Below are 25,000 nucleotides of genomic sequence, written 5' to 3' on the forward strand. Positions count from 1 at the left end.
TTTTACTTTTTCCAAAAAAAAAAAAAAAAAAAAAAAAAAAAAAAAAGGAAACAACATAGACTCTTCTCCTGGATATGCTCTACTCTGAAAAACACTGCAATTGGAGATCATTAAATTCATTTACACATAGTACAGATTATCCTTGTATACAACAACAGTGAATGCTACAGTTGCCAAGACGCCAGAAGAGATGACAAACTGAGCTGCTTTAAAACAATGAACCTGCTGGCTTCCCTTTCGCCTTCCCTACTTTAATAATAAGCTAAATCAACTTCAGACACTTGATCAAAGATGAAAAGACACAAAGTCTAACTTTTCTAAAAAGTTATTGGAGTATTGGTCATCGTAAATTCATGACTGCTACCTAACACCAGGCTGAACGCAGCGTTAACTGAGGCCACCTCCTTACTGTGGTCATCACTAATTTATCTGTGAAAGAACTGCAGGATTCTCACTTTCAGTAAGCAGTTAAGTGAAAGGAAGACAGAGAGAAGCAGCAGCCTGCAAATTCGCTGTTTTTAGCAAAGAATTGCATTTGAAAAGGTATTCCTCCCACATTACCCCAGAACCTCTAAACAGAGCAGCTCCCCATTCCCAACACACTGCTCAGCCCAAAGGCTTAACACACAGAAAAAATAACAGTGCTTGACAGAACAGTAACAAATGCTAAACATGAACAGGACCTGCTAAATAAACACAGAGTTGCCTTAATTTAGGTACAGCTTTTTTAGATTTTGCATAGCAATTGCTCCTATTTTCAACCTGTTTCACATTGAACATCATTGATCTGAGAAGAGAAAAATCCTAGCTTTGGTCAGACCAGGAAAAATTCGTTACTAATTTGTGCTATATCACAAATTTGCCCATCTTCATTTCACCTCCTATGTTACTTCAATAATTTATAACACGTTTGGAGCCTAACTCGTATTCCCTTAAAACAGAACTATGGCAATAACTGAAATAAAAACCGCTGTGATTTTTAAATTCAGAAACAAACTGGGAAGCAGTTTGTTTCTGAACTCTCAATGCTAACAGAAGGAAGTTCATCCCTGAGTAACAAGACACTTCAAACCTGCTTCTACCTACAGCCACCACGATATGTCACTGACACCAGCAGACCTCGTCACAATCCAACAGATTTGCAGCATTGCTGCGCGGATCCCATTACCTTGTTTAATGAAACTGAAAGTGAACATTAGGAAATAGGATAAATACAAACAGTGTCTTTTATTATTTTAAGTTGAACGGCAAACTGACAGTTAAACCGTGCTGTATCCCCGGAAAACTCAGAGCAATGAGGCTAGCAATTCGCTTCTTTGGATGTCCAAAAGATTTTGCCAACAGGAATCTTCAACCGAACAAGAGGAGGAGCACAATTGTCACGGAGTTCACAGCTATCAGTGGCACTGTAGAGAAAACAAGAGGAAGTTTGAATCTGTTTCCTTCTGTGCATCACAAACTGATGCAGTTTCACAGTGTCACCCTTCAGGGAACAAAATCTATGACTGTTGAAGACATTTCCCTATGCAGAGTTGGGATCAGTGGAAGGAGCCAGGACCGTGGCCTGGTGTTTCTCCACTTTCTCTCTGCCTGCCTTTAGCACGATTCAGAAGAAATTTCGTGGTGAGCAAGACAATATTTGCTACAGGATGACAAACAGAAACAGCAGCTTGTAGAAAGGAAGGGGCAAATGCTGCCATTATTTCCTTAAAGCACAGCAACAGAGCTTCACAGGCAGTGGCTGCTCGTACCAAACGACCGCCGTCATCTCACCTCTCATCACGGTCCGTATGGATCGAATGAGGTTCGTCAGCTGTGCTTTGATTCCCGGTTCCTCTCCGAATCCTCCAATCCCTTGATCGCTTCCCCAGCCAACTGCGCACCGTTAGAACAGCCACGTTAAAAAGCAAAGAACAACAACCACCCCAGATCCGTCCAACAGATGCAATATATCAGCAATATCAGTGCCATGAGCTGGAAGGGACACACACACAGACACTGTGGAGCCCAACAAACGCAAACTCTGCATCTGAGAGCTGTGCTCAGCACTCCCTGAGCCCCAGAAGATCTGGGGAAGGCCCTTTTCCAAATGGCCAACCTGCCCTCCCCACAGAGCCCATCTGAAGGCAAACAAAGCTGTGGCATGCACGGCAGGACGCTCCAGATGGAAGGACCAGGAGCTCTGGAGACAGCGGTGGGGATTTTCTCGTCCTGCTTTGGCCTGGTTTGGAGAAATGAGGGCAAAAGCAGGAAACAGGGAGCCCTGTTAAAAGGAATGGTGGCAGTCTGCAATTCTGCTCTGTGGCTTCTCCCTGCTCTGCGCTTTGGGTTTCTTTTGTTAAGGAGGAAAACAGCGTTCACCCCATGTCAGCATCCCGACACAGAGAGGGCATGGCGGGAGTAAATAGGAAAAGGCGTAAAGAGAGTGGAAAAAGGCAGGCGCAGAGCCGGCAGGAGGGATGCTGAGCACAAAATCCAACCGCAGGGCGAACGCAAATCCCAAAGCATCGCGTCTCTCCCCCTCCCCCCAATTTCCAAGCGGGACGCGAGCAGAACGGCCCGGGGCCCGGCAGCCACCTCCGGGCATGGCCGGGGGGCCGGGAGGCGGTGGGGGCAGGGGGTTCTCACCGTGGCGAAGGAAGCGCTCCTCGTGCAGCACGGCGATGGCATTGACCACCAACAGCCCGGCCTGCAGCAGCGCGTACAGCGTGAACGCCATAGTGAGGCGGGGCACGGACGTGGCGGGGAGGGCGGGGCCTGCGGGAGTGGGCGGGGTTTAGTGGCGGAATGGGCGTGGCCTGTAGGCAATGGGCAGGGCATGGTGGAGTGGGCGGAGCATGGTGGAGTTGATTGTTCGCTGCAGAATGGGCGTGGCCTATGGTGGAATGGGCGTGGCCTTTGGGAGTGGGCGGAGTCGGGGGCAGCGCGGGGGGAGTTAGGAGGGGTGAGAGCCGAGTGCAGGCAGGAATTGGGGGAAAATGACTTTTTTATCTGCTTTAAATTCCCTGTAATGCGCTGCTCTCCATGTGTGGGCACTTGCTTTGTTGCTCACATCGCTCGTGGCGGCTGATGGGGCATTGTGTGACTCCAGTTCTAATCTCTCAACAATCAAACGTACCATGAGCTCCTTCCTTGGGCAGCAATAGAAGTGTGACTTGTTTAGGGCACAGCAATTGGCATCATCACCATTATAAGACTCACAGTCAGGACGCAGCTCTCAGTAATGGATTTTGGATTTGGACAGTGCTGTTTGGGATCCAGGGATGGACTCAGTGATCCCTGTGGGTCCCATCCAACTTGACTGTATGATTTTGTGACTCTGTGATATAGTTTTATGCTCTAAATAATCATTACCAATGCATTAGTACTGTGTTCAGGCCTGGGGCTCCCAGTACAAAAATGTGGAAGCTGCTGGGGCAGGTCCAGATCATCCTCAGAGGTGCTCAGAGAGCTGGAAACCTCTGCCGTTAAGGAAGGCTGAGGGAGTTGGGCTTGGTCAGCCCAGAGAAGGTTCTAGGAAGACCTCACTGCAGCCATTGGTACTTCAAGGGAGCTTAACTGACAGGTGAGAGACTGAGTTTACATGAGCAGATATTGATAGGACAAGGGGAATGGCTTTAAACTAAGGAGGGCAGATTTAGGTCTGATGTGAGGGGGAAATTCTTTACCCAGAGGATGGTGAATCCCCAGCACTGCTGCCCAGTGCTGTGGGTGCCCCATTCCTGGAGGTACCTGAGGCTGTGGATGGGCTCTGGGCAGGCTGAGCTGGGGGGCAGCCAGCCCACGATGGGGTCTCTGTGATGTTTCTTCCAACATACAGTGACAGATACTAGAGGTCACTGACAGGCATGTCTGGTAGCCACTAGCATCAAGTGGAATTTCCTGGGCTACCTCCGACAGCATCCTGTCTATCTCTAGCTGCTGACCTCAATGTTTAGACTAATGTTTAGAATTACAGTGCTGGGAAAAAAAAAAAAAAAAAAAAAAAAGTTTTTGTAAAAAAAAGTATTTAAGTTATGGCTTATTATTTTTACCCATCATTAAGATGTATTTCCAAAGAGCAGCTACTGTAATGCTTACATAAACTTGACGTGATTTTCCCCTTTCCAAAATCCATCATGGCAATTCAACACCCACACGAGTCTTAGATCTGAACCATCACACTGTGTGGTGGGGGGAAAACCAGACAAAGCTGCTGCATTAGGAGGAAAGCAGTTCTTTTCCTCATTAAGGTGTTATGTTTCATTGCAGTAAATTCCTCCAATGTCATCTGCAGAGTGCAGTCCATCACCATAAGGAGGAGTTCAAAACCACCCTACAGATGCCAGAGGATTACAGCTGAGGCTGGGGTAGTATTGAGAAGACCCTGCTATTTTTCATTCTTTTACATTTTGCATTGGTTTATTGTTCAATATCATCAAACAGAACACATTTCCTGGGGCTAAACCATCCTCATCTCCTCCAATGAGACTAAAACGTCTAGCATGCATGTTGTCAAGATTATGCTGCTTTATTCCTGGTGAGCAAAGAACAAAAGTAAAACAAATGCAAAAATTCAGAACCCACACATCCATTTATTGGTGCTATTTCCTAAGTTAATTGTGCTTGGCTACCTAAGCACAACAATCTCTGATTGCTGTTTGTTGTCTGGTGCGTACATAGACATTATCCTGGTCTCCATGTGTTGGAATTCCACACTGGAGGTAAGAAAGGGAATAAGAGATACAAAAATTTATTATCTGAAAGAGCGTTGATGCAGTGGCACAGACTATGCAGGGAGGTGGTGGAGCCCCTATCCCTGGAGGTGTTCAAGAGCCATGGAGATGTGGCACTTGGGGATGTGGTCAGTGGGCATGGTGGGATGGGTTAGGGTAGGGCTTGGAGATCCTAAAGGACTTCCAACCTTCATGATTCTGTGATTCTATGATTCTATGAAAGAAAGTTTGGTTTCCACCTCAGTTGAGTTGCTCAAATTGTCACTTTGGTGATTGAAGAAGGAATGAATGATGCCAAATTCCTTTTGGGGGAACACTCATTGGTCAGAGGACTTTCCTCCTGCTTCCTCTGGAAAACAATGCTGGAGGTAGGCCACAAAAGTTTATAAGATAAATGGAAAATTACATACCCTACAGGCAGTGAACTGATCAACCCCCTCTCCATGCCAGATCCCAGGGGCTGGCCTGTTCCTTGTACCTGAGTGGGGAGAACAAGCTCATTCCTCAGCAAGCTGATGTCACACCAGAGGCAGAGGTCACTGGTGCTGTAGCTCTTAGCTTAAAGATTAATAGATAGTATCTTCCTTCGGATTGTAAAGATGGACAGATTAAAAAATACGTCACAGACCTGGATATTTGACCTGCAGTGTGTCCAATAGCGTTGGCACAGACACAGTCACATAGCTTGTTATGAACCATGGATAGAAGGCTACACTTTGTGTGTGAATCAGAAGGATTTGGGAATCACCCTAATTACCTGAATAAAAATCACCTGAAATTCCTCCATGTTTTTTTCTCATGACTCATTCGACAGAACGAGATAATATGGAGAAAAGTAAATCTGTAGTACATTTCTAATACATCACTGCACACAGATAAGGTGAGTGAATCCATACCTTTTCCCCCCTTCCAAAAAAAAAAAAATAAATAAAAAATCCCCAGTTTCCTTTTTTTTCTAATACTGGTGTAGTACAGGTTGGCAACCTGAAGTCATGGTGGAGAAAATGTAGGACACACCAGCCCATGGCTTGCCAACGTGCACCCCAGAACCTTTTGTGCATGTTTGTCTCCAGAATAAAGCAGCTGACAAGAGGAGCCATCACTGCTCCAGCGGTGAATTCGGGGGTGTGATCGGCACAGCAAAGGAGAACGGGAGCTCAGAAACGGAAATTGCCTCTTCTGTACCTCCAGCGGGCCTGCTGGAAGCGTGATTCAGACGCACGGGGCCAGGCAAATTCACTGTTGAAGTCTTATCAGAGCAGATGTTGGTCACCGCAATGTTTTCCATGGCAACTGTGGGTGCACTGAGATCTTTGGAAGAGTAATGTGGAGTGCAGCGGCTGTGAGAGAGAAATGGAACAAAGCCGATCACTGAGTATCACATCATGGGGAGCCATTTGCAGTTTGAACCCAATCCAGTTTATAAGAGGATATAATCAACAGCAGTGTGGTACTGGTGATAAGATTAATCACAGAGATGTCCTTTCCCTCTTATCTTTTTGTCCTTTTGACACAAAACACTTTTTCTGATCCCACCTCCCTCCTCCATTTGGCCATAGCTGCATTCAAACTGAAGCTCAACAAAACAAAATTTTTGTTTGGAGAGACTTCTCAGAGCGCATTTTCTATTTTTTTCCACGTGGAAATAAGCATCTCAAGGAATGTTCCTCATCCTCATTGAAAAAAAGACAGTGGTGAGAAATTAAGGGTCGCTTCATTTTCCTCAGTAAAATGTCACTGTGTATCTCCATGTATAAAACCTGGGCAGCAGTTGAAGAACTTGGAATCATAGAATAGTTCATGTCTACGTATCTCATTTAAACTCTGGTTATTTATAGATTTAGGATTTTTTAGTATTTGTCAGATCTGGAATATTAATCTCAATTTAAGTGGAATCTAAAGAGTTCGTAGGTCCTCTTTAGAATCATAGAATAGAATCATAGAATCCTTAGAGTTGGAAGGAACCTCTGGGGGCCATCTAGTCCAGCTCCCCTGCAACGCACAGGGACACCACAGCTCCCTCAGGTTGCCCAGAGCCTGATCCAACCTGGCCTTGAAAGTCTCCAGAGATAGAATGCAGCCCAGGATATGGTTGGCTTTCTGGGCTGCAAGGGCACATTGCTGGCTCATGTCCATCTTCCCATCCACCAGTACCCCCAGGTTCAGCAGGGCTGCTCTTAATCCTTTCGTCCCCCAGCTTCTATTGCTAGTGAGTACAACTTTAACCCAACTCAACCTTCCAACTCAAATGTGGAGTGCCTGCACTTGGAGACATAGTTGGTGGGCATGATGAAAATGGGTTAAGGTTAGACTTGGCAATCTGAGAGGTCTTTTCCAACTGTAATGATTCTATGATCACTGCCCACATTTCTTTGGAGAGCCCAGATCGTCTCCTCTGCCACAGCACTCACCTCTGGAGAATTCTCACTATGACACTGATCACAAAGAGCAGCAGCAGACCTCCACAGAGAGACAACATGACGATTTCATAAATAATGGGTGACGAACCTTGAAGAGCAGATGGAAACCACAGGTGAGATTTGTCAATGAACAGCTTTAGGAAATGCAGCTTTCTGGGAAACTGTCACAGGTTCTTTTCCTGCAAATTGTAGGTGGAGGGTGTAATGGCCTGAGTTTGCACTGGAGAGGTTCAGGTTTGCAATTAGGAACGATTTCTTCTCAGAAGGAGTGAAAATACACTGGCACTGCTGCCCAGGGAGTGGAGGAGTCACCGTCCCTGGAGGTGTTCAAGAACTGTGGAGATGTGGGAATTAGGGACGTGGTCAGTGGGCATGGTGGCTTGAATTCCCCCATGCGCACCCATCTCCAAGCTTTTCACTCCCTTATTCTCTTGTGACAGCTCTTTTCATTTCCACTGTCCTTCCCTCTCTAAAACTTCAACAGAGATAGATTGAATACAGCTCATTCATTCGTTCCTTTTGAGCCCACTCTCTGATAAATCCTCAGTGTTTGACAGCACTGCTATTACTTGGGGCCTCTCGGAGCTGTTACCTCACCAACAAACACAGCAACAGTGATTTTAAATGCCAGTGGAAACAAACAGGAAAATAAAGCACCTTCTTCCTTGGACAGGGGAGTGGTGTGAAAACCTTCTTCGGCATCATGAAGCATCCTGAAAAGGCAAGCCAGCACCCAGGTCACATTTTAACGTTTGAAATCAGTGTATCTGTTATAGATCCCTGTGAGCCCTCAGGATATTTCACCATCTCTAATGTGAATTATCTTTACAACTTCCTTGTGAGATAGGAGCATTACAGTACCACGGTTTTGCAGACACGGAATTAAAGCACAGAGGAGCTGAGGGACAAATCCCACAAACAGAATTTAATCTGACACCAAAAACTGGAATGTTTCTTTTAAGGTGGTAAGAGAAATAAGCAATGTGGGCACACATTACTTCCAGCTTGCATGCGTGATGCAAAGGCTTCCATTCACTCTTTTACTCCCTTCTAGTTCCTTTTTCAGGATAGGAATAAAATGTGCAATCACAGGCTGTATTCTATAACATTCATTTTATTAATACATTAATAAACTGTCCACTGGTGTGCTCTTGTGTATCAGAACAGCTTCTTTATAATGACTTTCATGCTACACTTTCAACTCTATTCTCTTTGCACAAAAAAAAGGTTTAAGCTGAAGTGGAATTATTGTGAAAAATCTGTGTAGCCACAGGTTGTGTAAGAAAATCTGGGTACTTGAAGAAAACACTGCCTTACAGGAAAAAAAAAAAAAGATTTTTAAAACCAAAGTCACGCTCACTTTTATATGAGGAATGGTACCAGCTCTGAAATGATGCTCAGAATGAAATCTCATAGGTCACCCACATCAGAGTAGTCTGCAACAACTCCTATTAAGGAGTCTCTCCAGATTCCCATGACACAGTCTGACTCACATTGAAAGATGTCCGAAGATGCACCTCCATCCCACCCTTCAGCGTGAAAATGTTACAAAATAAGCCGTGGCCATTTAAATCTAGAGCAGACTGAGAAGAAAAATAACAAACTTCTGGGTTACCTTGTGGCTGCTGGAGATCCTTGCATCGACATCAGGCTGGTATGACCAGAAAGGAATGTCAATCTGATCTGAATGGTTCCGGACTAATTGCTCACTTCATTTGCCGCTGCTGATTGTTTTATTTCCTCCATGTTATCCTTTTTTTTTTTTTAGGGCGGAATAATCTCCTCCTTTCACAGGCAGTTAATAAAGTGTGGAGGTGGATTAAAGATAGGCTTTACTCACTGTCCTTTTGTGAAGCAATTCCTTGCTTGCAGAGCGGTTGATGCAGCTGGACTCCACCTCCAGGCCTCCAGAGCTTTCCCCAGGCGCTGGGCTCCTTCCAGCAGCCCCTCGTGCACCCTCTCCTGCTGCAACAAAGCTGCCTCTGTTGTTTGCATCCAGAAGTCTCTGCAGAAATGTGCCGCATCCCGGGACCTTTGGGTCATTTCCAGCAGGATTGGTGGAGGTCCCTTCCTGGTTTGAAACCCAATCAGCTAAGAAGGCTCCTGGCCAAGGGGCAGCTGCAGGAGCACAGAACTCTGAACCCAGACTTCGTTTTCTGGTGCTACACGGACCAGTCTGGCTTTCACGCTGAAAGGAACAGTGTTAGAGTCATAGACTTCTAGAGTCATTAAGGGTGGAACCCCACTGCCCACTAGCCATATCCCTCATTGAGCAGCTGTCAAGCTGCTTCTCCATGATGGCCAAGTTCTGGGCTGCTGGAGAAGGGCTGAGATTGAAACGTGCTTTATTTTGGTGTTGGCTTAGCTTATTCATTGTACCACGAGCAGGTTTTTGTGAATCTCACCGTGCAGCGCTCGCCTCTTCTCACACCTCCTCCAGGGAGGTGGCATCCCTGCAGATCAGGACCTCCTTTTTCTCCCTCCTTGCTGCTGGAGCTCAGCTAGCAACTACACAGAGGTTTGTTGGGGTTTTTTTGGCAGAAAAAAACTTCATCACTGCTCAAAGCATTTTTGCTTTGTGAGCAGAGAGGGTGGGGTGCTGCAGGGTGGAGACTCCTTTTTCCATCTGTACACTTTGGTGTTTTGGGCTGGCAGGTGAGCAGGGCTTTCAGAACAATGGAGACCGAAGCTTTTTTTTTTTGCTGCATGCAGGTAAACAGCCACAAAAGAACTACAGCTCCTCCTGCAAGTATCAACAGCACCAAAGCAGCTCTTCACAGCCCTTCCTCACAATCTTTTCTTGTGAATACAACTTCACCCTGAATGCATGTACTTTCAGAGTATAGTTTCGTTCTGCTTTGAAAGCCAGTGGAGCAAAAGTGCTGAGCCAGTGCTGATCTTTGCTTCCATTAATTCCTTTTTTATACAGCCCCAAACATGCAGATTTGCTGAGAAGGTACTGTTTTTTGTCTACTACTAAATTTATCCAAAATTTTTGATGCAACAGCCTGAAAGGGTGGTTGGACTGAATGACCTTTGAGGTCATTTTCAACATTGGTGTCTCTATGGTTCTAAAGTTTTACATAAAAATTATGGGAAGAAAACATTTGGAGGAAATCTATGGTCTTGGAGATGCTTTGAAAGCACCTAAATTTACTGTTCTGGATGGGAGAAATTTGTTCCCATGTTTTGAGCAAGGGAAAGCACGTACCTCCATGCTTTTGCTTGGTGCTGAAGTATCACAGAAGCAAACGGTTTGGGAGTTGGGTCCTGGAGAAGCAGCAGCACGTCTGAAGGGCAGAGCTTGAAATGGTTTGGAGGTTTGTGTGGGAGGGGGAAGACCAGTTCTGTGTAAGAAAAAGGGATAATTAGCCGCTAATGAGCTCTCTGCACGTATTTATTATTCATCCAAATACTCCAAAAATTCAAATCACAGCTCAAAATGCAGTCTGCCTTGTGTTTAATTTGCATTCTCAGAGGATTGGACAAAAGAAAGGCTAAAGCCAAGATCTGCAGTACCTCTCACCTGTCGTGTTAGTGGCTGTAGAAGTTGAGATTTGGTTAAGTGTAGATTTTTTAGAGGTACTGACAGGCTGCATGTAACAAAAGCTGAATGTGTATGGATTTGCTACTCTATTAAGCTACCCAACACCCATAAAAATAGCTCACCAGCAAGCTCTTACCTTTCATCTCTGCATGGCCACCTCCCATGGGTAAGGCTGTGGACGTGGGCTGACTCGCCATGCCAGGCTCCCCAGGATGTCTGCAGCTCACCTATCAGGGCCACCATCATAATACACGGTCTGACTTTTAGCTGTGCCGTGTGGAGCCAGGAGCTGGGCTCAGTGATCCTTAGGGATCCCCTCCAACTCGGGATATTGATTCTATGATTCTATAACTATCTACAGAGTTGCATTCAGAACAAGCAGCGTTAGGATAGGCACGCAGGTCATCCTACATAGGTCATCCTACAGGTCAGCTACATAGGTCATCCTCTTTCTTTTCCTTACGACACCAGCTGGTGAAAAAAACCAAACAACACATTGAGGGTTGAGTCTGCAGGGCACAACAGCTTACTGCAGCGTGGGGAACCTCATCATTTTAACATGTACGATTTTGTCGCAAGAGGAAAGCAAACAAGAGCCAGTGGGCGATAAGAAGTTTCATGGGATGTTTGTTGAAGGAGAGCTGCTTAGGCGGTGGCTGCTCTGTGTTTGTTTTCTAGGATCACATTCTTGTGCTTTATCGGTGTGAGGGATGAGTTTTTAATTCAAGAGATTTTGTTCACGCTTCACCAGCTTTCCACCTTCACATTTGCAGCGGAGATCTGCAGGTTATTTACCGACAAGGCAAGTGGTGCTTCTGTTTTCTGTCTGGGAGCTTAGCATAAGTAACAAAGTAAGAGCGCAAAGTTGAAGTTTGAACATTAAATTAGAATTGTATTAGTTAAATATCCTTCATTTGTGTGAGCTATGCAGTTAGTGCACGCTGGTTACTTTTGCAAAACCAACATTGTGGAAGCACAGCTCGCAGTGGGAAACATGATGGGCTGAGCTCTACTGAACAGAACAGAACAGAACAGTAGAAAGAAGCAATAAATCTGCTGCAAATCCTTTGTGTCTGCTCCTGGGGTTGAACACATGGTGGGAGACAACAGGCTGCTCCGCTCACCTGACCACATCCAGGAGCTCTGGCACTCTGAGGCCATTAAGGCAGTAATTTCTTATTGAGCAATGGGATTGCTTTATGTCTGGGCAAAAGTTTTGATCTGTAGTGGTAAGACATTTTACCACGACACTACAGAAGAGTTCATTCTTCACAGAAAAGATTGGAAAACATCACTGTGTCACTCTACACTATGATCTATATGATATCCTGTGTCCTGAGTGCTTTGCAGATATTTCCCCATCTCACAAGGGATACAGCTGGTCAGAAAAAGGCAGAGGAAAGCTGTGGGATTGCTTCCGTTGCAGGAGCAACAACAACTCGTTGGAAGAAAGACAACCAGAGAGGCTCAGTGGCTGCCCCTCAAACCATTTTGGCATAGAGAAGGTGGGCAGGATTGACAAGGACTCAGCTGGCAGCTGACATTGTCAGGCCTATGAGCTGAAGTACTTCTAAACAGCTATTCTTGGGGACAAATTTCCCCATCTTTTTCTTTTTTCCAGGGGAATAAGCACAGCATTGAATTACAGAGAAGCTCAGCTATGATCTCATAGTTTTCTTTGTTTTATTATAGACTTTTTATCCACATGAATGATAAAGAAACTACAACAGAGTTAAATACCTTTTTTGATAACAGTGATTATATTCTTAATTACACTCAATATTAAATTGTAAAATATTTCCAGAAGAGTACAATCTTAATTCATACAGCAGGCAAAATACCAGAGGAGAAAGGGACCAAGGAGGGGGGGTATGAGAGTTTCCAGTCTGCTTTTAAAAAGCACTGTGTATGGCTCACGCTTTTTTATCCTTCCATCCCCGTGAGGCTCCGTCTCAAAGCCGCGTGTTTCTTTCCACAAAACACTCTGCAAAAGCAAAAGATGATCTGGCAGATGGCGTCAGTGTCTGTAGCGTTGGAAGGATCGTTGGTTCTCTTCACTGCTTATGTCTGTGATTCATCAAAAGCGTTTCCTCTATTAGGTTTAGTAGTCCTTCTAAAAACACAAAGACTTAAACTTTGGTACCACCAAAAAAGATCCAGGACAGGCATTTTTTGATTATTATTATTATTTTTTTTCTGTTTGTTTGTTTGTTTTGTTTTTAACTAATAAATGGCTGCTACGTTCTATTTTACATGGTTGTCCATGATGTTTTGAGGTCACTTGTCCTTGAGTTCGGAGGAACCTGATTTGTTTTACTTGTTCTTTATATCCCCAAGCACTTCCATTTTATCAGTCTTTATACAAGTTAGATTTCAGAACGGTGGGTCATTATTTACAAGGGAACAGCTGCAAAAGGTCCTGCGCTTCTAGGAATAAAAAAAACAAACACAAAAGCTCACAAAAGAAAACAAAGTGTTACCATCTCTAAGCCCGAATCTGACGTTTCTTTACTCACAGAATTACAACATTTACTCACAGTCCCAAGAAAACAGATACGCGAAAGTCACCCGCTCAGGGGAGGTTCAGGTTGGATCAGAGGAGGTTCAGGTTGGGTATTATGAAGAATTTCTTCTCCAAAAAAAAATGTGATGCAGTGGCACAGCTGCCCAGGGAGGTGATGGGGTCCCCATCTCCGGAGGTGTCCAAGAACTGTGGGGATGTGGCACTTGGGGACATGTGAGAATGGTGGGGGTTTGTTGGACTTGGGAATCTTGGAAGTCTTTTCCAACCTTCTTGATTCTACAATTCCCTGATTCTGTGATAAGCCTCCTCTGAGACTAGCTAGTTAAAATTCAGAGTCCCATTGAAATATTCCATTGCAAATGAGGAGTAACCAACTGCAATATGACTAAATACAGCAAGACCTGATTTGGCACAGCAGGTCCAACAAGAGCAGTACAGGATTTCTGGAAAACACAGGGCATTAACTGAGCGGATGCTCTGCAGTGCACAGGCTCCTCACTCCCTTGGTGCATTGCCTGGGTATGGATGTGCATGCACATTTCTTGCTAAGACAACCCTTTCCTGCTTGGCGCATTGAGAATCTGAAGTTGCTTCTGAGCAATGGAGTTGTGATTCTCTGCTTTACTGGTTTAGCTTAGCAGTTAAATAACAACTAATCTTCCAGGGCCTACTCAAAGAAATCCCTGTTGTCTGCAGGGATGGTGCATCACTGGCAACAAAACCAGCACAAGAAATACATCCATCCTTCACACTCAACAAACAAACAGGAAACTCTTGAAGTTGTGATGCTGGGACCTTCCTACAGGGATTACTGGCTGCTGGAAATGCAATGGTGAGAACAAATGGTGCTGTTCAGCTGATGCTGCTCTTCTCAGCTCAAGCTGCCCAGGGCCCCATCCAATCGACCCAGCCTTGGGTTCTTCTCATGGTGAAGCACCCACATTTCTCTGGGCAGCAATGCCAGGGCCTCATTGCTCTCTGAGTAAATGTTAATTTAAGTGTTTAATCTTTAGCACCTGGAATTGAATGTCAGGGCAGTTTCCCATTTTTGCTGAAGGTATGTTTCCTTGAAGCCACTTCATAGTGTCAGAGAGCAGCTCTTGTTCAAGCCATTAGCCTGTGTTCAACCAGTGGTCAATTCTCAACACTATGTCCCACCCCAGTGAAACCTCACAATTTGGGTGATGATTTAGGACAAGAGGTAATGGCCTCAAGTTGCATCAGGAGAGGTCCAGGTCGGATATGAGGAACAATTTCTTCTCCAAAGAATGGTCAGGCCCTGGCACAGTCTGCCCAGGGTGACGGTGGAGTCCCTGTCTCTGGAAGTGTTCAGGAACCGTGGAGATGTGGCAGCTGGGCACATGGTCAGTGGGCAGGATGGGAATGGATCAATGTCACACAGCAAAACAATTCTCTAAATTCTTGTAACGGCTGCAGAGAGAAATCTGACGGCCAGAATACTACCCCACCCCTTCTTTCACAAGCTTACCTTTAGCTTTTGCTGAGGTGTGCACCCAGCTTTTCTTTCCTGATCAAGCTTGCTGCATAGGGAATCTGCAACGACACAGAAACAAAGCCACTGTTTTAAGCCAAGATTTGGCTAACAACATATGCAGGCTGGAATCTCTGCGCAGCCAAAATACAGCAGGTTGGGAGTATCAGTCTGCATGTATTTATATCCCCATAATTAGGAAGTTCTTAATAACTATCTCTGCCTTGCACAAACCCGATGAAAGCCACTGAAGTGGAACAAATAATTAAAGCAAAACAGAGAACATAGGTATATTAGGGAACGTAGTTATATTTAGGAACAAAGTGGGATGATGTGTTCGTAGGCTGCTGGGAATGCAGTATGGGACAGCTCTTTAAAATGCAACAAAACTAAATTGCTCTGAGATTTCCCTGTAGGTGGGAATCCAAATGGCTACATGTTCACTATTCCTCAACAGTGAATAGCTGTCTTTTGGAAAGAATCACATAGGGATCACAACATTTATGCACCTCCACTCCCGGTGCTGCTGCAGACCAAGGTGACCCGCTTCTGCTTCTAGGAACTCTGTGATGTATTCAGAAATAATGTCAAATGTGTTGAAATCATGAATTCGTTTTCATGACTTATGAGCTAACAGGATCAGTCCAAATCTGGGAGCAAAGGGAGCCACCAACAAGTGGCTGAATAAACACGTTTCAGCTGAGGCTGTGATGTTTCTACCTCCTTCTCACTCCCAACATTGCTCTGCATGGCCGTCAGTTATATAGGACATCTCCCAAGCTGTGCTGACCTAGATAACACGACGAGGTACATTCTGTCAGAAAGGGACTGTTCTCAATCTGTTTTTTTTCTGCTATATTTGGCACGTCGGTGTCTTTTCAGTGTGTGTTGTTTTGTGCATGCTCCCGGTAACAAATGAGAGTGGAAGGGGTGGTATTCAGCAGGGACACTTTTTCACAAGTTAAATCACGTGCAATGTCATCTGCTTTTCAAGTTGCACGAACATTTTGTGGATCCAGTGCTGCAATAGGACATGTTTAGGGCTGTTTGTGACGCTGCTGTCCCTTTTTGTGCATCCGGAGCGAGTGTTCGGATGAAGATAGGATCAATACTTAAAAGGGCAAGATAAGATTCCTTATCTTTGATAAGATCCCTGGAGCACATCCCCTTTGGCTTCCTGGGAACTGAACTCTGCCTGGGATTATGCATGTAGAACTAATTTCCATCCTAATTTAACTACAGATGATTCCACCGAAATCAAATCAATATTTTAAAGCGCCACTATTTCCCATTTCCCTTCTCACTTACGGAGTGACAAGCATGCAGTGAGCAACATCTCTGCAAACCTACATAACAGTGTGAGTATTCCCTGCATGTATCATGAATACATTCATTGTACGAAGCCTCAACCTTCCATGTACAGCATGAAATAGGAACTGAACCTATTAGAGCTTTTCTTAATTACAGTAGGACTCCAAGGAACATGATCTCATACCTCCAAAGACCTGAGAATGCCACACCCAGGATGGATTTTTCCTTCTTTTAAAGACTTGTACACCTTTAAAGATCAGGATAGAAGATGATGAAGAGAAATCAATTTTGCAGGCAGATAGTTCCTGATTTATTTTCTTGTCTGCCTTCAAAGAACAGAGGTGGCTGAAAGTAATACTGAGGCTAGAGGCTATCGAACATCAGAGGAGTTCTAGCTGGATCCAATTCTGAGGACTGAGCGTTATTGTCACCCCACAGTTGGCCAGTAGGGTGGAAGCCAAGACTCTGTAGTGAATACAAAAGCCATCTGAACCAGATGAAAAGACAAAAGGCTGTCAGAACAACTCACTTTTCTAACACGTCTCAAAGACCTACTGCCTTTATCCCCATGGAAAAATAGTAGGGTTGATCACAACCCATGCCTGAAGCTAAGTGGGACCTGCACGTACTCAGCCGTTTGGGTAGAGGATGCTTGGAGGCAGGAGGAAGAGAAAAACACACTCAGTGATTTAAGATCAATTTTCCTGTTAAATATGATGATTTATTGATCGCTTCTTGGCCCTTGGCTGAAAGCTTGGCATATGGTTGCAGTGCTTCCTGGCAGCTGCTCGAGGCTTTCGGACCAACTCCTTATTAACAGAAATTGCCAATGGCCACACAGAGTCCAACACTTCATCCACCTACCAAGCCAGGTTGTGTCCAAAGAGGTCAATATCCATTACAGATGTTGTAACAGAACACTTTCTCAAAGACCTGAACCTTGCTCCTGACTTTCAGGAAGCCATAAAATAATTTTTCAAAGTCCGGAGTGGACAAAGCATTAAAATTACAACTCATCGATTAAACAGTGAGGCTCTCAATGAGGAATGCTAAACCTGTGCCACGTCCTCGTTGCTGTGAGTGCAGTGGCTGCGGAGTGACAGCAGAGGGCACTTGGAGTCTGAGCCATCGCCTCCCTTCCGACAGCGCGACTCCCCAGCACGTGTTTGTTGGGGTGGCAATTTATCATCGCGCTCTGCATTGCAGTTTCACAACATCAGAAGTGCTTTTAAACAAACAGATGCCTTCGTGGTCATGTTGAAATGTTCAGGAAGAGCTAGTGTAAGTTGTATATGCACACAATGGTGAGAAAAGCAAAACTAAACAAAAGAAAACACCACCACCAACAACAAAACAAACAACAAACCAACTCGTTTATATAATCTTAAAAATAAAAATGACTGAGCCAAATTCTGTGGCTAGCTAAGTCACTAACCTTTGTGTTTAACCCTACATATCTGTGAAGCTGAAAGTAAAATTGTGATTCGAGCATGCTTTAAAAGTTTCATCTTCTCTCTCTGCACCACAATGACAAGAAAATTGCATGTGGGCAACTTTGTGAAAGCAATGCTACAGTGTTCCAGGAACATACAAACCAAAACAGCCTATCCCTGTTAAAAACAACAGACAAAATATATCAAAATAAATCCTGCTTTTTAACGTGTCCTGCTCCAAAAGATTTGGTTTACCCATGGCATGAGCCAAGAAGGCCAATGGGGTTCCAATGAAACTTTCTGCCAGATCCTGGGAGATGAGGGGGAACGCAGTAACAGCTGTACATGTTAAAGAATGGAGACCGGCAAAAAACCCTCCAAAATGGCCTGGAGTCGATTTTCCCCATGAAACAACCTCCTTCCAACACCCTCCATCTCTCATTGAAATCTCTGAAGTCAGCAGGAACAGGGAGCTCAGAGCTCTAAAAATAAGGCCACTCTAAATGCCTCAGAGCACAGCACACATGTTTGACAATTGTGGCCTTCAGCTTTATTTTTATGTCCTAACCCATCAAGTAGAAAATGACAGCACCAGAAGACAACAATCCCTCCCATTTTCAGCAAGAGGAAAAGTGAGCTTCTCAAGCAGAAGGCTGATTCAGACGTGGAGATTTTTGGCAAGCCTGACTCAGGAAAGCTGTAGTCTCAGTGTTCAGTCAGCACATTCCATTGAGTTGAAAGATGAAGACCCATCTGGTTAAGGTATGAAGGTAAATCTCCAGGTAATTAGGCTCTAAACCAGTTAAGAACTGCAAGCTGACGTGTTCCTGAGCATAAGAGAACGTGAGCTCTGTAATATTACATCTACATGGCTTCCAGGGGAAAAACTTGAGGGTGTACTTAAAAAATCAAAGTGATAGTTCATAGCATTTTTAGTCAAAGACATAGACTCACAATTTGTAGCTGCTGCACCATTTCTTCTCTGTATGCCAGCTCTCGTTTCATCTGATCTTGAAAATTATCTATTAAGAGGGAAAGAAAAAAAAAAAAGACAAGTAAATGCAGTAATTAAAATAGAGACCATAGCAGAATTCCTATAGATCAAATGAAACCAAACCCAACTGAAGCACACCAAAGCCTTTTTGTATGATATACCTACCAAAAACTTATCTGATAGGAGGTACTGCTGATGAGAAAAAAAAAGATTTGCCTGGAAAAAACAGATCCAGCTCTGTCCTCCCCACTTGAAGATGTAGGCTCCTGTGTTTCTCTTGCTAGCTTTCATACCCACAGTGATGTTCTCAATGGACCAGACTGCAGTCATCAGTCAAACTCGTACAAGAACTGGAGATAACAGCAAAAGCTGCTTTGCTTTGGTATAAATCTGCTGACGTCAATAGGGATGTCCAGGATGTGAGAACAGAAAGTGTTCAAGGATGCAGGATTTGATTTGTAGTTTACAACATTGTGCTGACAACTTTGAAAGCAGCTCAAATTCCTTAAAGAGTGACGTGGAATTCAGATAGGAAGAAGTCATTGAAAGACAGACCACACCTTCCCAGTCAGCTGGGTTGTGGCACAACATTTCAGCTCTGGTAGGGTCTTGCTGAGGAGTACTAAAAGGGCAAAGCAGCCAGAATGGCTTATTTGCAATTAAAAGACTTCAGCAGTCATGTTGGCTGTTGGGCCGTGGCTCCAGAACTCATGGAGCCTCAGTTCAGTGTCTGCTCTCCAAGCTCTGTGCATATGTCTCCCCAGCTTCGTTTCTTCACCAGTAAATCAGGAATAATAGCACTGCCTCATATGCCTGGAGCATAGGGAGGATTAATAGATTAAATGACTGTGGGACACTTTGATAGGGCAGTAATGGGAGTCACAAAAATACCAAAATTGCAATGCAAAGATTTGATCCCAGATGAGAAATGTGGCTCCTATCAATGCTCCGTGTGCTGCTGTGGGCCTGGGAAAACACTCATTCCCTGCAGAGCCCCACAAGCTCACTACATTCTCAAACCCAGAAGCAGAGGCAAGAAGACAGAGCACATCACAGTGGAGTGGCAGGAGCTGCCTTGCCTTGGGGGAAAGGAGATATGTCACCATCAGGTGTGGGCACAGAGAAGAAATGGAAGAAACTAGAAGGGGGCAGAGCTCTGTTGTCTTTCACACAGTAATTTGGCCTCGTCTAAATGAAAAGCAAAGGATGTTGCTTAGGAGGCATGGAGGCAGTGCAGGATAGTGAGAAAATATCAGGAAAACAAATGGAGAGAAAATTTGTCTAGCTAAAACCAGCAGGAGTCCAGCATGGCTGCGCTCAAAAGAATGCAATGACATCTTAAGGAATTCCTCCAGGTTTCATTTTATCAGCCTGTTTTTTCGTCTCCAACTTGAAAAGAAAAAGAATACAAGCCAGTTTGCAGTTTCTCCTCTGCTTACCAAAATAGCCATGTGGGACAAAAGGTGATGGTCTCTTGTCCCGTGCTAGCTACTCTGTAGGTCCTCTTCCGGTTTCATTTCAATAGGAGCAGGCTACGCAAAGAAATGTCCCTCATCTCCTCTCCTCCCTGAACATCTCTTCACAGGCTCGGTACAGACAGCTCAGAAATCCTGCTCAGTCCTGCGCTGCAAACTCGCTGTGCAAACGGGGTTAATGGTGAGGATAACGCTTTTTTTTTTTTTTTTTTTTAGCTTTTTTAGCCGTGAGCAATGCCCAGGAGAAAAGAGATGAATATTTAAAGAGTTTTCTTAACACAAACTTAAATACTTTAACTGCCCAGGCTACGTTTCTACTGTTTTACTGCCACGTCGTTAAATGCTGCCGGACAAAAGGTGAGCCGGTCCGCACCAGAGGTAAAACCGGTGCAGGATTCTGCCTTCAGCATCTTCGGGACGGACAGAAGTTCAGACCTATGGCTGCTCAGGACTGGGATGCAAACCTGCTCTGCTCTCCCTCGTGCAGACCCACGTGTCTCCAAGCCACGAGAAGACCATCAGCACGATTTTAACCGTACCTTCCTTAGTCGCTTTTCAGGTTTCTCTCCTTTAATTGGGTTTTCTATGATTTTTCTCTCTAGCACAGTCACAAGCAGTTAGAAACTTTACTAGGGAAACCTGCAAGACAAATAGCTTCTAACACCTGACCTGAGGCAGCGGCCCCATCTCTTTCATTGCACCACACGCTGTTCTGGAGGACAAACCGCACTTATCTCAGATTTTACACTTACTTGCTTGACAAAGACCCATTTTCTTGTTTTATTGTATGTGGAGGAGGGTTTTTTTGGTAAATCTAAATCTGTAGATAGGTTTTACGGTCACTTACACGTATTGTTTATAGCACATTATCTGTTTTCTATTTTAATCCTGAAGAAAATTGACCACTGCTTTGTGGTATGTTGAAACCACATATTTTTCAAGTCAGCATATGCAGTCGCCACTTCCTTGGTCAGCCGAATGTGTTCTTTTCTTTTATTTGAATTGTATTTCATGCGGTTTAATTGCACTGTTTATTTACACGGCAATGACAGAGCATTAATTTTACTGTAGAAGAACAAAAGGATAAATGAGTGACCCGAATGGCAAAACTCCAAGATGCCGTTTTACCAATACCACACATCAAGCATTTTGATCTATACAAATTATTTGAAAATTACCTCACTCTCAAACCCACGTAATGACTGAATTTATACTGAAGGATGAGGTTATCTCCTTTCATTAATATCTATACCACTTCAGGCTCTCCTTTGTTTATGAAGCTTTCGAGATTTGAGGTAAAGATGGAGTCATTTCCACAGACCTGCCTTGCACTTCTCTGAATTTACCTTATTTACAGAAAGCAGAAAAATGCATTTTCTTTAAATGACAAGAAAACACAGTCTGCACTCCCACCTCTTCTTGTGATCCAAACATTCCTCAGCTTGCAGCAGAGGTGTTTGTTGAATTGGGGTGCTTGCAATGGTGGAGTTTTTAGGAAGCAAGTCGGACTTCTAACAGAACAGAGAGCTTCTGAACTCTTCAGGAAGCTCCAGGAAACCAAGCTGAGGGCTGGTCAGATATTTTCATCATGCAGGAGGTAAGAGAAGCTAGCAAAAAGCCAACTTCTGCATGAATGAAGGCACACTTTCCCCATCGTTATGTCCTTTACTGTTTCCTTGTGCCTGCAGCTCAACTTCCTGATAACTTCATGAAAACCTTTCTGATTGTCCGTTTCAATTTTAGAATGCACACCAAAAGGGACACCTAGATTTTTCCCACAAAAGACTGATGTTGGCAGCCTGAAAAGCCCAAACAGCGTAAGTGCCATCGACCTCAGCTGAAAATCCTGGTAATACAACTGAGGACGTGCTTCTCCTGTTTTCCAACAACAAACAACTCTCAAAAAAAAAAAAAAAAAAAAAACCAAAAAAACCAAAATCACAGATATGTGTTCTTACTGAATACTGGGAAAGATGCATTTCCTTTCAACACCTGGAACTCCTGCTCCAGCCTCCTCCGTAAGTCAATTTGTTCAAACAAAACCTTCTGGAGTTCCTCTAAGAAAAAGAAAAGGAAAGAGGAGAAAAGTGGTGTTACTAATCTGTGGAAATAATTCTTGAGAGAACAGTTACTGAGCAATTCATTACGATAAGACAAAATATTTTAGCAGTTATTAAAGAAGAAAAAAAAAAAAAAAAAGTGTTGCATAGACCTACGATAGATTTTGTGCAGAAAGCCATGAATATAAATCAATGTAATATATTATTTTAAAGTATTATATTACAGTGTCATGTATTGATTGATATATATGCATTAATCTCAATTATATCCACCCAAAGGTCCATATATTATTCATATGTTACTTGACAAGCTTAAAATATGGTGCAGAACAAAAATGCCCCTTATTATCCTCATATTCTATTAAAACAAATAGCAGTTTTATAACAGAAGAGACCCTGATTTATTTTACCTTTCCCCATGTTTTCTACATCCTTCTTCAGCGAATGAGGTGAATTGGTTTCTTGTGTGTGTTCACCTTAAGAAAAGAAAGGAAAAAAGTTATTGATTTACCAGTATCACTTTTCATCAGAATTGTCTTTATCGTGCAACTGCTTCAGAAAACATGGAGGAAAAAAGATAAAATTAAAGAAGAAAAAACGATTAAGTCTTCTCTACAACATCCAGATGTCACTTATAAACACAACCCTAGCTGAGACCAAAGATGCTTTTCCTGGTACAGGCTTCTGAGGCGTAAGGGTCTATTTTGATTGTCCTCTGAAAATGTGTTTGGGTTTTTTTTTTCTGTAGTTTCTATGAACAAGGTTTTGAAAGAAGCCAGGAAACAGGTTTTTAAATGACAAAATACCATTCTCACTGAAATTAATAGAAGATTTTCTATTACTTAAAGTTGAAGTATAAAATGACTCTCAATAATTAAGAAATATTTGGTAAGGAGGCAGTTATTGAGCTAATTGGACTAATTCTTGGTTTTTGTCCAGCTGCTAAGTGCACATCATTAACTACTGATGAATAACCACAAGGAAGACATATGTAAATCTGCTCATTCATTTACGTATTTGAAAGAGTCATGGAGAAAGCATCTTGGGTTGGGGGAAAGTGAAAAGCTCCAGCACTGAACACAACAGGTAAGACAGCAGCTGCTCAAAAGCTCACAGTCACAGAGCATCGATGGCAGGTCACTGCAGTCAGCTGATGGTGAAGTCGAATTGGAAAGTCTTGTTTCCTATGCAATCAGAAATATTTTTGCAAGGCATTTATTTCTGTTTTTAAAAACCAATGCGCTCGTATGTCCCATAAAACTTGAAATGTTAATACATGGAACATATCCCATAGCTGTGCCCTTCAGCATCTGCTCTCTTCTTGTTTTTTTCTTTAATGTAAAAATAAACTCGTTCAGGTGTTTATTTACACAACTGATACCTGCTGCCATCAGTGCCATTTAAGTCTGTTTACATAACACAGTTATTAAAAAAAATGATTATTGTATGATATTTGATATGGACAATGCATTTTCTGCAGGTGAGCTGGCTCTCGAATTAAAAGAGGCAAAAGAAACAAAAAGAAAGCGATACATCACTCTTGAAGCAGTGCTTTTAAGTAGTCCCGTAATGTAAAATGCTTTTTTTTTTAGTTTAATATAGTGCAGTCTTAAGCAGGATTGTTAATAAAATAAGTATTTTGTTAGGTAAGTCTGAAATAAATGAGAACACACAAGCAAAAAGAAAGAATTTAAGTTTAGGAAGTGTACTTGTTAAACTGTAAATATCAACCATTCTCGCTTCCCAAAGAAGTAAAGAACAGGATGGGAAAAGTGAAGGTGTTTAAATGCAAACCCCAGCGTTTGGGTTTTAAAGAATCAGCCTCATTCCTAAACTGCTTTCTGCTGCTCATAAAAGGGCCTCGACATTATTATTGTTAATGGCAATAATAACAACAATCGGATGAGTTTCACCTTCCCAGTCCCCCTCAAAATGATAATCAGGAGTCTGCTCTTCTGCTTTTCCATACTTCCCAGAGGCCTCATCAAGTGCTGTGTACTGTTATACCTTAATTGAAAGGGAGGAGGTATTGAATATTTAACCAGCTTCCTTTCTCTTAAATGTTAATTAAAAGCTAAATAGGTGTTTAAAAACAAACAAACAGAAAGCCCAACGAATTTTAATCAGTCTACAAAAAAATCACTTCCCCTCCTAATAGCTCCACCAGAATTCTCCTGGGCCTTCTCTATGCACGAAGTTGTGTTCGGCGTGATGGAAAACAAAAGCTGTGCACACCCAGAGATGGATGGGCATCTAAGTTTGCTTTCAGAGAGGCTTGGTTTCAATTTAGCCAAAAATCTATCTGCACCTCAAGTCTGCTGTCTAGGGGTAGAAAGTGTCCAGGGCCACTTTCATACCTCTGTTATTTCTGATTAGCGGCAGGTTTTTTTTATCTGGAGTAAGGATGGATTACATTTTGAGGTTACACTTAATCTGGAATGTGAATATCCATCCACTGCACGCTGGATGTTAGGAATACTTTCTTTTTTAGAAAAGCAGTCCTTGTTCCTGGACGTATTCAAGAAACCTGGAGTTGTGGCACTTGGGGTCACGGTCAGTTGGCACGGTGGCAGTGGGTTGAGATTGGGCTTGGGGATCTTGGAGGTCTTTTCCAACCTTAGTGACTCTGTGATTCTATGAACCAAGGAGGAAAAAAGCAGTGATGCAGCACCGACGGTCTACCAGGACCATGAACTCAAAGTGCTCCATTATTTTTTGCTGGAGAGAACATGTTACACAAAGACCACGGTTACGACAGTGCTGGTGTCTTGTGTCCAAACATACAGTCATTCAAAAACTATGGGCAGATGTGAAACAGCAGACTTGGAGAGCTTCAAAGACTCCATCTGTATTTACTATTAATGACTTGCTGTAAGTCATACACAGTTTGTGCGTTTGTCCTGGATAAATCCTTCCAAAACACACTCTTACTGAACATATTCATGCATCTTGAATATTCATGCCCCATTTTGGGGATAAATAATCAGCAGGCTAGGCAAGGCTTTAGAAAGCATGCCTATTTTAGAAAA

The 25,000-nt window shown here is 43.4% G+C and overlaps 2 protein-coding genes across 2 annotated transcripts in view; both read right to left on the reverse strand.

Moving 5' to 3' along the window:
- Positions 1-1,203: 1,203 nt before the first annotated feature.
- IER3IP1 (immediate early response 3 interacting protein 1) lies at positions 1,204-2,739 on the reverse strand. Its single transcript, XM_042831125.1, has 3 exons — positions 2,629-2,739; positions 1,774-1,875; positions 1,204-1,406 (listed from the first exon to the last, which is right to left on the reverse strand). The coding sequence occupies exons 1-3, from the start codon at positions 2,717-2,719 to the stop codon at positions 1,351-1,353; spliced, it is 249 nt and encodes an 82-aa protein (XP_042687059.1). The 5' UTR covers positions 2,720-2,739; the 3' UTR covers positions 1,204-1,350.
- An 11,958-nt stretch (positions 2,740-14,697) lies between these two features.
- Positions 14,698-25,000, reverse strand: part of SKOR2 (SKI family transcriptional corepressor 2) — a 16,621-nt gene continuing 6,318 nt past the window's right edge. The window contains exons 4-7 of the mRNA XM_042831136.1: positions 22,382-22,447; positions 21,870-21,968; positions 18,397-18,464; positions 14,698-14,760 (exon numbers count right to left, since the gene is read on the reverse strand). Of these exons, the coding sequence (XP_042687070.1) occupies positions 14,698-14,760; positions 18,397-18,464; positions 21,870-21,968; positions 22,382-22,447 (296 nt within the window). The remainder of the gene's footprint in view (positions 14,761-18,396; positions 18,465-21,869; positions 21,969-22,381; positions 22,448-25,000) is intronic.

Source organism: Centrocercus urophasianus, unplaced genomic scaffold (assembly GCF_019232065.1).
Source record: "Centrocercus urophasianus isolate 14NV4802_14NV808 unplaced genomic scaffold, USGS_Curo_1.0 seq_35, whole genome shotgun sequence".
NCBI classification, from domain to species: Eukaryota; Metazoa; Chordata; class Aves; order Galliformes; family Phasianidae; genus Centrocercus; species Centrocercus urophasianus.